The following is a 15,467-nucleotide window of genomic DNA, read 5'->3' as shown; positions in this document are numbered from 1 at the left end:
GAATGTCAGCAGCTGTCCTGGCACTAAATCTGGACATTATATTTTCATCTCCCATTGTTTACAGTTGTGTTTTATTTTCTGTAACCTGCAGATGCAGAGAACAAGCCTACAAGTGCCTACCTGTTGAAGTGCCTTGAAAACCTTTCCCAGCTGTTAAGTAACTGATTGTATTTATATATTTTTTGGTTTGTTTGTTTAGTATCATGTTTTATACTGAAATATGAATTAATTTTGATATTAAAGTGCCACGTGGCAGATTTTAGATACAGTCTTGTATGGTCTGATTTCAGTCTAACAAGTGTGATGCTGTACTTTTACTTGAAAGAGCAGTGTCACTTTTATACCGGCGCAGAGCTGTTGCAACACACCACATACACAATAATGAAGAGTTCCATGGTAATGTGAATATGCCAGGCTGTGCAGTGCTTTAAAGTAATTGCTAACATCACCATGCTAACATGCTCAATGAAAATGCAAGAATTTTGATGTTTAGCAGGTACATTGATTACCATGTTCACCGTTTCACTTCAGCAAGTTTTGCTAATGATATTTGTTAATTCGCTTTTGAAAATGAAATGAATGAAAATGAAAATGAATGAATGAAAGGTCAGTAAAAACTTAAGGTAAATCATATGTGGACCATGAAAGTCATAAAATAAAAATTTCAGTGAAAAAAACCCTCATCAACCGCATGCTGATGCAAAAGGTCAGGGGATCCCCAAAGCCATTAGACGTTACCCATATAGGAATTTTTAAACCTTAGCAAATTCTTTTAATCCCTCCAGTAGCTGTCGAGATATTTCTGTCTGTGCCACATATGTCAGCCTCATGGTGGCGCTAGAGGAAAATTTGGAGGATCACTCAAATCAATAGGATTCATCTTCTGGGAAGACCATGAATGTCTGTACAAAATTGAATGGTTATCCATGAAATTGTTGAGACAGCTGGGATGGCTAAAAACCTTCTCACAAACTAAATTTCATTTCAAATCAAGATTTTACATCCTTTATTCATGAATTTATATTTCAAAATGCCACACCAGCATCAAAAGTCCGAACTGAGGTGTGAAAAATTGTTGCACATAAGATGCAAACCAGAATCTTATGGTGGCGGTGGACAATGTCAATAAAATCTAGAAAACTTCAGTATGTATCCCACCGTGCAGCATTACGCCATAAGCTTGCCTCCCATTCCCAGCCCTGGTGATAAAGTGCCCCTTCTGTGTGGAATGAGCTAACAGTGGGCTGCCATGAAGTGTGCCCCCAGTAGTTCAAGTGTTTCTCTGTAGGCAGAGAGCTAGCAGGAAGTGCAGCTCTGGTGCCTCTCCACTTGTCTCATCAATGCAGCTTTCATTCTCCCTCGGTGGGGCAAGATGGAAGCTGTACAAAAGGACCACTGGTACTTTGTGGTACTCATCTTTCTCCCTTTTCTTAAAGGTATGGAATTGATTTTTGTGTTTTTTTTATACTTATATGTTTTCAGTGAATTATTCTTATAACAGGCCCGTGATAGAACCTTTATTGACACTGATAAAAGTGATATTCATTGTTGTCTTCCGAGATAGTCTGGAAACTGTGAGTTTACGTGTTTATGTTTAATTCATAATCAGTAATTAAAAGTATCCTTTATTCCACAGTTTCTTTTTAGTTAAATTGGAGGGGAAGATTGTAGGAATGCTTGTTATTGTAAGTTTTGTGATACTCTGAGACATTATTATTCCAAACCTGCCGTAAGTCTCCCTATAGAGCGTCACCGAACTCGAAATCAGCTGTCATTCAGCTTGGGGGGAAAAAAAGGCTTTGAAAACTTGGAAGCTTGATCACCGACTATTGTTAGGCGTGTTTATGTGTACTGGCTCAAATTAGCCTAATTACCATTACCCAAGGGATGGCCTCAAAGCTCTGAATGGCTGGCTTCAAGTAGAGGAATTTAGGGGGGAAAGCATGTCCTTTTATGCCACATCGCACAGGTGTTACCATGAATACTTACATTTTGAGGGCTTCTGAACTGATAAATGAAAATGTTAAAATATAATCAGTTGTAAACATACAAACAATGTGTCATTTACCTCTTTTTTTTTTTTTTTTTTATCTGATGAGACTGTGAAACGAGTATAAATTCGTAACTGTGTTGATATGATGATTTTGACAAAATGCACTCTGTCCAGTTGCTGTCCAGCAGAAAGAGGCTGTTACAGTTCGACTGGAGGAAGGGATGGTTCTTGACTGTTTGTGTCCCTGGGATGGCAACCTCAGCATGGTGTCCTGGACTAAAGTGCCAGACAAGTATCCAATTGCTGTTTTCCATCCAGAGTACGGGGTGGCCTTCTCTCACCATTACAGGAGGAGAGTAGAGTTCCTGAGGACCACACCTATGGATGGAAGTATTTCCATGATGAACGTCACTCATCAGGATATTGGGCTGTATCACTGCTCTGTTCAGACCTTCCCTCAAGGACCCTGGACCAGGAACATTCAGGTGGAGGATTTAGGTAAAGCAGCGGACAGACAGTATGACTGTCATTTATCGAAAAAGTTTTGACTTTTCACTATCAAGTGGCTCAGTCTCAACCTGGACTTAACTTTTTTTTTTCAGAATACAAGTGGAAATTTTGAGCCAACCCCCCACTGTTGGAAATGAAACTTAACAGATTACTGTTTTTTAATTTCCACTACGCATTTAGGTTTCTGTTTTTCTTTGACAAGCTGTTTTTCTCCGCTTTCCTGTTTTTTTTTTTGTTTACAGATGAGCCCCCCGAAGAAGAAGAAGATATCACAGAGGCGCCCAGCCCGCTCACCCCGGAGGTGACTGTAGCAGACGTAGAGTTGGAGGCAGAGCAAAACAGCAACCTGACCATCAGCTGTAACCACAAGCACAACGGTACCATTCACCAGGTCATTTTGGAGAGGATGCCGCACAGCCAACCCTGGGGCATCATCGGTGTGTGTAAGAAGGTGGAAATGGGCCTGGTGAGCGAGGACTACAGCGACAGGGGAACGGTCAGCTGTGCCGACAGCCTGGATGTCAGCCTGCACCTGACAGGTGTGGTGCTGGACGATGGAGGTTTCTACCGCTGTACCTTCAGCACAGATGTTGGGGTGCAGACCACCACTGTGCTGCTCTCAGTGGCAATTCCAGGTACAAAGACTGACATCACGCTGAGGTTAAAGGTTAACACCAATGTACATATAGATATATGACTGATCGTCTCTCATCCTTAAAATGATTTATGGAAGGAAATGTACCTCACAGAGAACATTGATTGATGAAACGTAATGGAAACAATAATCTTACCTTTTCAGCAGTGTTAGCTTTGCAAAGATTCACACCTGCTTAAACCACAACATCCTGTGGTCTGTCTCTGAGTATTGTTACCTTGAAGCTTTGTTTGTGTGAGTGTGTGCTACATGTATGCTTCAATGTGATGTTTTGTCGGTCTATATCTTTACTGCTGCTGTCAAATGAAAGCAAGAATGATAATAAAAAAAAAAAAGACCTTATAGAAAAAAATCATTGCTTTCAGGTTGTTTTGTTCCTTTTTTTCATTATTTACTCTCATTTTATAACCAGGTGGATTCAGCCTATCTGTGTACATGATGTTTATTTACATCGGGGCTGGAGCTGCTGTGCTTGTTCTATTCATCGTCATCATCATAGTAGCATTAAAGCAAAGGTAAGATCTCACACTGTCTTTTCCTGTATCTTTTGCAAACAAAACGTCAAAACTAATTTTGATTGTAAAATAATGGTGTTGTCTGTTTACTGACATGAAGTGCTTGGATCTTTGCAGTTTTAAACACAGGGCTGAGTGACATAATTGAATAAGATATAACCGAGTGAGTAGAAGTTCTGCTTTGATCTAAATGCTAACATCAGCTGGCTAACATGCTCACAATTACAATGCTAACATGCTGTTTTTAAGCTTCACCATCTGAGTTTAACATGTTAGCATGCTAATAGAGTAAAGAATCATTGCTAATTAGAGTAAAATGCTGAGTGCAGGGTATTTGGTAGTAAACCAACCAATTGGATGTTTTTATATAAAGAAAGGTCGGGTACCACAGAATTATTTTTTTAAATTTTAAAGTGGAACATGTGAGCAATTTAAGAAAATTTGTGGCATGAACAAAATACACAAGACCTGTCAAATAGAATGGCCTCCAGCACAGATGGAAATCCCACTTCTTTGACTTAAGAATTAAGAGTCAATTAATCTGAATGAATTCGGAGTTATATATGATACGGAAATAGATTTGGTTTGATATCTATAATAAACTTTACGCAAAATTGATATTCTGCACACTGTATCATCATCATTATCATTATCATCATCATCGTGGCATCAACTCTTGCTTTGACAGCTGACTCGGGGCTTTTATGGAGGTGCCAAAATCTCTGTCCTATTAAAGGACCAGTGTGTAGGAATTAGTGGCATTTAGCTGTCAGGATGAAGATTGCAACCAACCCCTTCCCCTCACCCCTCCCTTTCCAAGTGTGTAGGAGAATCTACGGTGGCTTCAGGCAACATGAAAACTTGAAAGGCCCTCTCTAGAGCTGCTGTAACCACATTTAATTCCATGCAATAGCTGTTGAGACATTTGTTCTGTAATCACAGAGGAGAACATGTGTGGCACAAGAGAAATAGTCAGAGGATGGGATTCATCCTCTGAGGATCACGAATGTTAGTTGAAAATTTCATGGCGATCCATCACGTTGTTGTTGAGATATTTTAGTTTGGACCAAAGTGCTGACCCTATTCTTTGATAATTAGTGTTTTCGTATTGATAAGGAAATAACATTAGTGCAGTGGGAATTTGCTTTATTATAAGTACAAGGGTAAAAAAAAAAACACATTTTTGGTATTTCCTAGCACCTCGAGTGCTGATTGGTTACTTTTGTCTAATGATCACCGCAGGAAGAAGAACAGGAGAGAGGAATACAGAGTCAAACTGCACCCATCTCAGAGACAGGTAAGCGTTGCCGCATTCATTATATCTACTCTTGTGTTTACACTTGACACCCTTACGACTCTCCCCAACCTTCTCATCGGACATGCTCTTAATTACAATACCATAACACTTTACCATTAATCTTATTTGATACAGCACATCCCATCATCATGTAACCTGATACATTGCAATGTATGCTGCTTTACAGTAACTGACAGTGTAACAGCATTTGGATAATGTAATACAGCAGCTTGTCAACTTGTAGCAAAAATATAGCAAGAGTTGGTTGAAAATGTAATTTCATCTTATAAATGACTTAGTAATGTGAATATGAATAAGTGTAACAATCATATCGCTGATTAACGATGTAAGGTTCAAGTAATTCAGTTATGTTCCTATTTAAATAAAAATATACTGCATTATTTATAAATGTTTTTAGTGTGAGAATATTTAATAAAATGTCTCACATCTTTAATGATGTAATAACGGCTGTGTTACAATGTGATTTTATGCTATCATATTTCACATTTTCCGATTTGAGCCCGTTTAGCGTGACAGTTTATTACTTTTTGCCAAGCTGCTCATAACCTGCCACATGTCCTTGTGTGTAACACCTCTAATACTCACAACATTTACCACATATTCACAGCCCAACTTCTACGAGAACATCCCAATGTGCCCCAGGATTACAAAGAAGTCCAGACAGATAAGAACTTGCCCTGTGTACGCCAACCTTCAGACTGTGCAATCGCACAAAACCAGACGTCAGCCTCATGATAAATGAGCGCACATAAATATGATGTACTGCATAATGTGAACGCGTAGTTTTTATCTGACACAGATGTCAGTGCGCGCCAGGGTTTTTTTTTTTTTTTTTTTACAAACAAATCATGTATATGAACAAAAATAAAGGTATTTTGACAAGCGCTGAGCACAATTTATTTGAGTTTTTTAATAAGGCGCAGGGATCTCGCTGACACCGATTAATATTCGTACAGTAATTTGAAATGCATTTACAAGCTGGTGCTCATGTAAGTCTCAGAACGCTGACAAGTTTCGTTGGGTCAAGCCCGTAATTAAATGTAGTATGTGCTGCATAATTACTGTTGGGAAAATATTTGTTTTGGGCAAAACAATATGACAGTAACCATCATGCAGAAAGAGCAGACAAAAGTCTGTATAATCATTCTTTTCACTTCGCTAACCCCTGAGTAAAACGATTGACAAAAGCTTGTGTAATTGCTCTCCTTTTATTTTCATCCCTCCTGGTTTCCATTCAAAGCTTGACAATGGTGTCTAATCATCTAACGGAAAAGAAAAGCAGTCACTCAGCACTGTACCATCACTTGAGACTGTTGCTTTCCCCAAAGGACTCTCTGTTTAGGATGGCTGCCTTCTAGTTGCAACACGCTCTTAATATGAAAGCGAAACTCTAATTAGCTAATCCTGTGCTTCAGTTTATAGCTCCTGATACTTTGTCTATCTTTTGTTTATTGAAGAATCTTTGAGGTTTTTTTTCATTTTTTTATTCAGCTTTATGAAATGTAATTAAAAAACAAAGGCAAGTTTTCCAAGTTATATTTATTGTTTTTATGATTTTCAAGCTTTCCTATATGCTATTGTAAATCAGTATTTAAGGTTTACGGTAGCACTATTAAACTGTTGTTTATGTGTTATGTGATTAATTTATCTCCATAGAAATGGAGGCAGTGGCAGAGGCAGTAATGGATATGCGGGCTTTTCTGCTAGGAAACAACACAAATGTGGACAAGGTAGAAATGTGGAACATAAAGAGACAATATAGTTTTGGAATCACAAGTTTCTGCCTTCATTCTCTCATCTTGCTGTTCCCGGGAAAACAGCGGAACCTGGAAGTGTACATTCGACTGCGATACTTGTGATACTGTGTATGTGACCAGCATTACTTAAAACTGATCATGTGATACTGTTAGTGACATGCTATTATATAAATGAAACATAGTGTCAAAGCCAATAAAGCCACTCGCTTGTTTCCTGTCATGTGGGGGTGTGACAGTGGGTAACTAAACTGAAAGAAATAGAAACTGTAGATTGAAAACTACATCTAGGAAACCAAACAATTTACTGTAAAATGGGATTTCCACCTCTGAAGCTCTCTGGTTAACACATTGTATCATGTTTTCATTAAATCATATAAAAACTGAAGTGACTACTGGCAGCAGCTTCATATTTACTGTGCAGATGTGAGAATGTTGTCAATCTCCTCATTAAAAATCAAAATCCTTTCAAATTTTTACTTACCTGGTTCTCAACGTGCCTGCAGACTGAAAGAAAAATGCTGATACATGATAGAACATTCAATTTATTACCATTTTATCATCAAAAACATTACATATGTACATTTAGTGAAAACTGTAGTCCTACACTCAATGTATTCAAAGTGCTTTTAACATATAATCTGACAGTAACAGAACACAAAATGCAGACACTAACACAATAATATAGTAACAATAACAGAAAATATGACATCATACCTACAAACAAGTGAATGGCTACAATAAACAACAAAAAATTGCAAATAATAAACACTGTCAACTAACTCTCTCCAGACATTTCAGTCAGTGTAGCTCTACCGCTCCAGATGTAGTGGAACTATTATACATACATTTATTAACCACACTTGAGCTACTGTAAGACTCGAGACAACTAGAGCAGAAATGTGGCCAGATATGTCAACTGTCTTCCTGCCTGCTCGTACGACAGAGTCTGTGATGCAGACTTTAAGATGGGCACTTTGCTTTAGGCTCAAATTGATATGAAAGTTGAGTTCTGTTAAAAACAATATACAAAATAAAGTGACTGCAAAATACAACTTTAACACAAAATAAGTGCATGTCCATTTATATCCACTTCTCCGGGAATCTAGTACCTACTGTATCTCTAGATATAAACCCAAGAGAAAGCAATATCATCAAAAAAAGTGAATAAGTTTGAAAGTGAAAGACCGCTTTGCTGCCTTAAAGTGATTGTCACTGGAATCCTTTTTTTTTTTTTTTCATTTAAGTGTTAATTGTTGCTGTAATTTCTGGATTTGAAAGATTCACACTTTGATGCTAAGCACAGACACCTTTACCACATATATCTGAAAAGATGAATCAATCTCTGCTGACAACCACCGACAGGCAACAAGTGTCACACTCAACTTTATAAAAGATCTCCGGTCAGGTTTTGTATTTCAGATGTGATATGGCATTTTCACAGCTGGGTCTACAGTGTTTAGGAGAAACTTAAGACTTTTCAAAACAGTTTTGAAGGTACAGAGCTAACTATTCTGTCCACCATGGTAAACTCGAGGCCCAAAGACGCTGCTTTGGTGAGGTTTAACACTCTGGTCTGTGTCAGAAGGCACTTCTTACTGAGGGAGAACATTATCATCACAGCGGTCACATATTCAATGATACATTTCACTCACATGCTATGGATGTAATGAAAATATTTTAGAGGTTTTCTGCTGATATTGGCTATTTTAGTGACATGGACTACTAATATAATTTCCTTTTACTTAATACTGTTGCTAATGGATGGAAAAGAAGATGGCACAAGATATCTAAGAGTTTTTTTTTCTTCTTTTTTTTTTTTAGAAAAAAGGGTTATTATTTTTATCAATATAGGCTTGTTATGATAGTTTGACTTTAAAGAAGTGTACTTGTTTTCTTGACAAGAGTTAGATGAGGAGATCTATGCCACCCCCAGCGGCTGGTTAGCTTAGTTAGCTTAGCACAAAGAGAAACAGTAGCAAACAGTTAGTTTGGCCCAGTCAGTAACAAAATTCCACAGACTGGCACCTCTAAAGCTCACTACTGAACACATTATACCTCTTTTTATTTTATTTATTTTAAAATCTGCACAAAAAATAAACTGTAAAAAGTTTTAGTTCTACCAGTGCTTTGGACAGAGCCATGCTAGCTGCTTGACCATGTTTCCAGTCTTTATGGTAGGCTAAGCTAACGTGTTTAGGATACTGACATGAGAGTGCTATCAATAGTCTCAACTAACCTCTGTCAAGACAGTATATAAGTGCATTTTCCAATAATATCAAACTAATTGTATTTTACTAAGCTCACATTTTCTCAGAGATACTATTTTTTTCCTAAGTTTAAATCTTGTATGAACATGACATACCAAAGGCTAAAAATTACCATGATGTTTTATTGCCTCGCACAACCCGCCCCGTCAGGTCACCAACATTTCACTTCTCTCCTTTTAATAATGAACCAGTTATCAGATGGCGTATATGAGGCTGGGGGAAGAGCTAGGAAGCTATTAAAATCAAATTGCGCTGCCAGTGTAATGTAAGGTTGGCAGTTTAATGGGAGAGATGGTTGTGAGAAGGCTGCATTCTATCATTTCTGACATGGCCGTCCACTCCTATATCCTTGAAGCAGATTTCTGAATGACTTTTTCCTTTTGCTGGTTGTAACCGATTTAGGGATTTCGCTGATTCATCACTGCCATCAAAGTCAAGCGGTTTTTGTGTAAGGCATTGATCACTTTCACATTTTTGAGAGAAAACAGAATATGGTAAAAAAGTGGGAGTATTATGTGTCAAAATTGTGGATTTTTTTTCCTTGAAATGATTGCTGAGGCTGCACATTCTTAGAATGAGCCTGATGTGATTTTGTCATTTTCAGAACAAAAGCCTTTTTAACGTTGTTTTTTACAGCAGACCTTGGTTTCTCAGTATCTTCTTGTGAGGTGGAGTGCAGTGATTTAGAAAAATAAATAAATAAAAATTGGGGGTCATGCTGGATTAATGGCAACATAAAACACCTTAAAGCTACACTTAAAGGATTTTTGGTGCAATCTTTGAAGCTACTGCTGCTGTCACACAACATACAAAAAAAAACAAACATATTTTTTTAGGACAACTCTTCATGTACCACTCGCTCTACAGTTGACACTATTATTAAAGTATCACCAGGAAATGATATATTACACGTCACTATACATATTTCTACATCCTCTCTACAGTAGTGGGTAAAGTGTCCAGTTTTGGTCGAGCAATTCTCTGTCATTGAAGGGGTCTGAGGCTGCAACTGGATTCACAGCCACTAGAGGGTGATGGCGCCTCTTCCTGGTGCTGGCTCTCCTCCTGTTCTGGCTCATCAGACAGAAAGCTGGGAAATGTCTGTGCTCGGGGGATAAAAGTCATTGTCAGGCCGGATCCTGTGGAGAAAAAAAAATAAAAGTGGAAGAAGAGTCAATGGAGCACTTCTTTTTTTTTTTTTTAAGTTCATCTGTTTCATTTAACTGGACCTTGCATTGAAACAATATGTCCTGTTTTCTTCTACAGCATACTCATGGCATTACTGTTGCTTAGCTACTGTCCATGCCGATATCTTTATAAAGAAATGACGATTACACGATGCTCCTGGCTTTCCCATTTTAGGTGAAATGATCCTTCAGAACCTTTTGTTGTAGGTGGTTCAAAGATAATACAAAAGCATAAACCTGCAGTTGTACAGTAACAGATGTGATGTGAAATCAACCTTTCACCTCAGATACACAGCTTGATTTTCTCGTACTGTCTGCTGTCTTGTCGTTCCCTGCTCTCTCCCTCTCCACCTTAATTTAAATTAATTGGACCAATTTGTTCTGCAGTGCATATTGGTTAACTGCACTGAGAGGGAGTAATGGATACTCGTGGGTGGAGGGCTGTTCTGTGCAACTGTGAGAGCATTAATAATATATTAGAATGCTGTTTGGAGATGTGCGCGCTGAGGTAGGTTGAGAATAAAGTGGCTGGCAGGCTGCTGATCATGCACCGAACAAGGAGGAAGTGGCCAGTGATCAATATTTCAGGAGGCGCAAAACCTAACACAACACTGTAATCAACACTAACCTATAGCATATGTGGTACCTACTTATGCAGCTGGCTAGGAGAAGTTGCTGCATATCAATACATTTCATACATTTCGAATCAATTCACGCACAGAGGTTAATTGAAATTTGATTAACAAATTAAAATTTGACTTTGTTTTCTTCCAGGGCCATACCGACAACATTGACAAAGAGATAATTTTCTCTTCTGCTGTTGGTGCTGAAAAGCTTATTAGCAAATCATTCATAATATAGTGAACACACATTCACGCTCACACTCACACACAGGCTGCCTCTCCTGTGTGTGCGTGTGTGTAGCCCGCAGCGCCAGTCATGATGCCACCAAAGGGAATCGGTGAGACGCACTGCCAACTCACCACAACATAGAATATTAAACATGACCCAGTCAGCCAATCAATGTCAAGTGGTTTGTGTGAGTGTGTGTCAGACCAACAGACAGAGTCTAGTAAAAAAAAAAAAAAAAAGTGCGAAGAGAAATGATGCACAAGTAAAGGAAGACGCTCGACAGGAAAAACACAAAAAGAGCATTTTCCTGTGTGAACAGCTTGCAGGAGGAAGCTCAGAGGGGCCGGTGTGGGTGTGAGGATGAGACCAAAACAGTACCAGCCATAACAGGTGAGTCATATACACACACGCACACACACACACATACACCGCTCTGTCTGCTAGTCTTTTCTTTCCACCACTCCCTGAAATAAAGAAAAATGAGATAAGACTCCAGCCTTAGGTTTTAAATGCAGCTCAGTCCAGTTTCTAGAAAAAACACAGGTTAAAAAAATAAAAAAAAGAAAGCAGGGCGGGGGGTGGGGTGGGGGGTATTGCTCTCCCCTCCCCCCGCTGTACTTAATAGATTGCTGAAACGACTGGTGCGCAACCAGGCATATCCTTTTCACATCTTTGCCAAGACAATCCCTCTCCTCAACCAAGGCCAATTTGGGCTGGAAAAAAAAAAAGAGGCAGGGAGCCCAGTGCAGACAGAGAGGGTGAAGCAGATCTCATCATCTCCTTGGTCATAAACAGCGGTGTTTGTTGTGCGGTGCCAGACCCCTGACGAGAGCCACGCTTTTGGACAGGACACACAAATATAGACACGCTTGTGCACACACACACACACACACACAGACACACACACAAAAAAAAAAAAATGATAAAAACACAGAGTGAGAAGACAGTGTCAGCATCTCTCCTCCTCTCCTATCCCTATGAGAAGCAGACAGTGATTTGTCAGTGCCTTTTCATTACTGGGGAAGGTCATGTCATCCTATCTGGCCTGGGGTGGCAGCTGCTGGGCCGGGCACACACACACACACACACACACACACACACAGACACACACACAGACAGATACAATGGTGGACCCGGACACACAAGGGGCTATTCATGCATACATGTTGACACACACACACACACACACACACCTGTCTGCACCTTCCTTCCTCACCGTGCGATAACACTGTAACAGCTGTAACCAGAGAAAGAGAAGGTGCCTGCACCACAAACCCTGGATTATGCAAGACTGCTGACATGCAGCTTTGTGTTTTTGTTGTGTAGTAAGCCAGCCACAGGAACAACAATACACCTGAGGGAATAAAAGATCAATCCAATGCATCCTAAAGATCGGGTCAGTTCATTTAAATCTGGATTTCAAATAAATGCCTGTTGATGACTGAGATAGAAAAATAAATAAAAAAACTTTCCATGCATACACCAGACAGAGACTAAAACACTTGAACTGAGTTTTACCTGGCTGTAATGAATTTTTCATGGGATTCAGTTGTTGCATCTACATCTACTATATTCCATGTCGCCTGTTGCAGATAAGATAGTGTTATCATCCCGCTCCCCTATCATCTTGTCCCCGTGCCTTTGATACTTGCTCCCTCTCTGTAAAATCCCCTCGTATCACTCCCAGCCGATCAAACTAAGCACCGTGCTTCATTCCATTAGAATTGCTAATACTACGCCACTAAACTGTGGAGCACAATGAAATGCAGAGACAGAGAGAGAGAGAGAGACAGAAAGTGTGTGTGTGCGTGTGTGAAATGGCAAAAAAAAAAAAAAAAAAAAAAAAAAAAAAATGGGCCCAAGAAAAAATACAAGCATTCTTGTAGCTTTTCCATTCCAATATTAGAGTTGGTAATTGAACCATTTCCGACAGGCGTGGCACTTTGCTTTTTCAACTTGAAAACTTTAAAGTGCACTTATTTCTATGCATCAGCAAACTCAGAGAACACAACAGTTTCAGTGAAATGCAAAAGAGTGAATAACATTAGGAGAGTAGAGGTGGAAGGCAGTAGAGAGTACATTGTCATTGTACAGTGTATGGTTTCTGGAGATTAAACCATCTATCTTAGGTTTTATTAAAAGGTGAACTCTCTGGAGGTTGAATTTTCGTTTCATACGGTAAGATGATCAAGGCTGAGTGTTTGTTTTTTTTTGTTTTTTCTACACCACATCCCTCTGCTTCTTTTAAACAAAACACATTTGACAATTATTACTTTAAGTTATGACAAACAAGGCTTCTGGGATATACTTTTGAGGCATTTCCAGCTAAATAAAAAGCAGATGTGAAATACATTAAAATAAAGGAGTTACAGTACTTCACTTGCCAGGTCCCCCATTAACTGAGGCAAAGAAATAAACAAATAGGTGAATAAACCTCAACGGGACAGGAAACTGTGTTCCTTAATTATCCCCCCGCACCCGCAGGGTATTTGAAAGCAACCCGAGCATGACTCAGCAAATTGACTGTGCTGATTGGATATTCGTCATGCACGCAGTGATACAGCCAAGCAAACACAGCCAGCCATCATGGTCCAAATTCCTGATTTCTTACCTCTATTTGTACCAAATCATAAAAGTATCATTACTATTGAAAAATGATTTTATTAACAAGTGACCTGCAGCTTTGACCTCTGTATGTGTCTCACAGTAACAGTAACAGTGATTCCCAATCAGGTGTACTTGTACCTGCGGTTGCCAGGGGGGTATTTAGAAATACTGTAGAATCCCTCAGCCACTTTGACAAAATAGAAATTAAAATTACATTAAGAACTGAGACACCTGAATACTACATGTGCATGAAAACTACATGCAGAGTAGTTCTAAACAGGTAGTTAATGGACAACTGGTTGGACAAAGTAGTGAATCAACAGTTCAAACAGTAACGTTAATGTTATGGATGAACAAAAAAAAATCGATGTAAAAGTAATGTATAAATGGTAGATAGCTCAAATTCAAAGATAAATGGTTGAAATAGCTGAAAATCATCGATGAATAATTCAAATAGATTGCTAAAAGTAATGGATAAGCAGTTGAAATACTTAGATAAATGGAGCAGATAAATGGTAGGTAGTAAGCTAAAATGAATGAATAAACATCTGAATTAATTAGGCAGATGTAATAGACGCATAGTTAAATAGATTACGGATAAACAGTTGAAATAGTTAGTTGAATGTAATGACAAAAACAATTGCTAAAAGTATTGGATAAACAGTTGAAATAGTAAGCTAAAAGAGTATGAGAGAGTACGGGATAAAAGATTAAAGTCCAGCTTCTGCCTCTCCAAGTGGTGGTAGTACAAATGTCGACTTCATTAAAGTGACCAAACACTGACAGCTGTATATCCACTTTTATATAACTAATAGTTAAATCAATTGTTAAAATCACTTCAAATGAACATTTTGAATATGGTGTCACTGAGGTGCTCAGTGCAGCACATAGGATATAAAAGAGCTCCAGGGAGGAGGACATCTTCTGCCAATGAGGAATCAATGCAATTATTGTACATGGCTGTCCTCATCTAAGAATGGCTTGCACGGCTTAAAAGCAGCGCCGGCGCCTGACGTCGGCGAGGTTCTCCTGACATGCCTTTCACAGTCCAAACACCCAGTGTCACAACAGGAGTTAAACTCCTGTCACTCCCTAGAATCACCTTGTCGTCCTCCTTGTCTGACGAGACCTGCGTCCTCAAACACACTGATGCATTCAATTTATTCATGGGGAAGGAGGGGAGATAATGGTCGCGCTGAATGTGTATGAGCAAGAGAAGGTGGAGGGTTGTTCCGAATCGGACAGACACACAGAGAAAGAGTGGGAGGACCAGTGGAGATGCCAGGGTGATGGATGAGAGAAGAGCTCCTCTGCTCACCAGAGTTTGGAGAGGAAGAGTTTAAAAAGGAGAGTTTACAGAGACTGGGCCTATAAATAATGACCCTGAGGTGGAAGCTTCTCTGTTTAGCGTATATGAGTAAAAACATGTTGATGTTTGGAATGGAAGACTCACATTTTGCTTTTAAGCTTATCAGGCCACAATTAAATGATAATGAAAAAAAATCCAGCCTTCGCTTTTCAAAAGAAAATTACGACGTCAGAGTGACTTTCATCTTTGCCTGGCTTTCTGTTTTGCTCTATCAGTGAAAGCCAAAAGGCCCTATAATCCTCAGATAAGTCTACTAATCAACTAATACCATGGACAGAGCGTAATCTCATCAGCTCTCTAAGCACCTTTCTGCCTCTGGTCTACATCTAGACGTTGGCATACACACACACATTAACACTCTTTCTTATGTATATGTACATTAAGTCCACATACTGTGCTGAGCCTGGATCCCATAACGCACCTCCTGTGGTATTAAT

General features: G+C 39.1%; 2 protein-coding genes across 4 annotated transcripts in view; one reads left to right on the top strand and one right to left on the bottom strand.

The window, feature by feature from the left end:
• Positions 1–1,295: 1,295 nt before the first annotated feature.
• On the top strand, positions 1,296–7,133 carry cd226 (CD226 molecule). Of its 3 annotated transcripts, XR_002761349.2 has the most exons (7): positions 1,296–1,436; positions 2,168–2,491; positions 2,746–3,138; positions 3,571–3,673; positions 3,791–3,836; positions 4,916–4,970; positions 6,648–6,761. XR_002761349.2 is itself a non-coding variant. In XM_023416869.2 (6 exons), exons 1-6 carry the CDS (start codon positions 1,373–1,375, stop codon positions 6,672–6,674), a joined length of 966 nt encoding a protein of 321 aa, XP_023272637.1. In that variant the 5' UTR covers positions 1,296–1,372; the 3' UTR covers positions 6,675–7,133. The 3 variants fall into 3 exon arrangements, 2 of the variants coding, with proteins under 2 accessions (XP_023272637.1, XP_023272636.1); XM_023416869.2 differs by lacking the exon at positions 3,791–3,836 and having other exon boundaries at positions 6,648–7,133; XM_023416868.2 differs by lacking the exon at positions 3,791–3,836 and having other exon boundaries at positions 1,299–1,436; positions 5,599–7,133.
• A 139-nt stretch (positions 7,134–7,272) lies between these two features.
• The window catches only part of dok6 (docking protein 6), a 46,623-nt gene continuing 38,428 nt past the window's right edge, over positions 7,273–15,467 (bottom strand). Inside the window, exon 8 of the mRNA XM_023416862.2 lies at positions 7,273–10,154. Coding sequence (XP_023272630.1) covers positions 10,000–10,154 — 155 coding nt within the window. The 3' untranslated portion in view covers positions 7,273–9,999. The remainder of the gene's footprint in view (positions 10,155–15,467) is intronic.

This window comes from Seriola lalandi, unplaced genomic scaffold (assembly GCF_002814215.2).
Source record: "Seriola lalandi dorsalis isolate HSWRI2012SDOR001 ecotype SW California unplaced genomic scaffold, Sedor1 jcf7180002054570, whole genome shotgun sequence".
Classification (NCBI taxonomy): Eukaryota; Metazoa; Chordata; class Actinopteri; order Carangiformes; family Carangidae; genus Seriola; species Seriola lalandi.
This window is presented reverse-complemented; position numbering and strand designations above follow the sequence as displayed.